The sequence below is a fragment of the Austrofundulus limnaeus genome, unplaced genomic scaffold (assembly GCF_001266775.1).
Source record: "Austrofundulus limnaeus strain Quisiro unplaced genomic scaffold, Austrofundulus_limnaeus-1.0 Scaffold3666, whole genome shotgun sequence".
NCBI classification, from domain to species: Eukaryota; Metazoa; Chordata; class Actinopteri; order Cyprinodontiformes; family Rivulidae; genus Austrofundulus; species Austrofundulus limnaeus.
Window position 1 is genome coordinate 1,239 of NW_013956068.1, and position 935 is coordinate 2,173.

At 48.2% G+C, this 935-nt stretch overlaps 1 protein-coding gene across 1 annotated transcript in view; it reads right to left on the bottom strand.

Annotated features, from left to right (window-relative positions):
• Window positions 1-935, bottom strand: part of LOC106511952 (WAS/WASL-interacting protein family member 2) — a gene marked incomplete at both ends in the record, with an annotated part of 2,613 nt that continues 1,678 nt past the window's right edge. The window contains 2 exon segments of the mRNA XM_014000665.1: window positions 1-154; window positions 234-356. Of these exon segments, the coding sequence (XP_013856119.1) occupies window positions 1-154; window positions 234-356 (277 nt within the window).

The following is a 935-nucleotide window of genomic DNA, read 5'->3' on the forward strand; positions in this document are numbered from 1 at the left end:
GAGGAGGACAGGTTGGGCAGGGAGGGGCGCTGTGAGTGGGAGGTTTCCATGGGAGACAAGGCCTGAGGGGAGGGGCTGTCTGTGTCGTCATGGCGATGGCTTGGTGGGCGGGGCGCAGCACCACGAGTTGAAGGAGAACGACCTGAGGAGCCGTCTGCAACAAACAAACAAACAAACATTGTTTATTTTCAGCTAGTGTCAAAAGAAACGATGAAAGACCACTGAACTCTGACCTCCCACCGGCCTCAGCTTGTTGACTCCGCCCATCAGCAGGCCTGTGATTGGTGGAGCACAACCTGACGGACTTCCTGCTGCGCTGCCATTGGCTCCTGCAGGTGCTCCGCCTCCCTTAGGCTCTGAGAACCACAACCAGCAGACAGGTGAGTGCAGGAAGGGGATGTGATGATGTCACTGCTGTGCGACGACATCAGTGGTGTGAAGATGCGTTAGTGCGAGAACAGGTGAGAACAGGTGAGAACATCAGACACAGGTGAGATGAGCTGAGATGAGGTGACCAAAGGTTTAAAATCAGGTGTTTACGCTCCCACGCAGTCCCGATGACATCATCGCAGCACAACAAACAGTCAGAAAGAATTTAATAATAACTGATGACATCACAGGTGATCAGGACAGCACAGCCACACCTTCATCAATCATTTTATTTATTTATTAGGGGTGCACGATAGTTATCGGCCCGATATCTGGGAATTATGACGTCATACTCATCGGTCCAATATCATGTCAAACAGAACCGATTATATATGAACATGTTTGCCAGCCCAGCGGTGATGAGAATGTGTGTTTATTTTTATAATATTTAGTCAAACTGCTTCCTGTCCTGCCTGACCCGAACAATGTTCAAGTTGTGTCAGAATAAACAACTTTCTCACTAGAACAATAATTATAATACTCTGTGCTGAAAAACAGTCATTTTA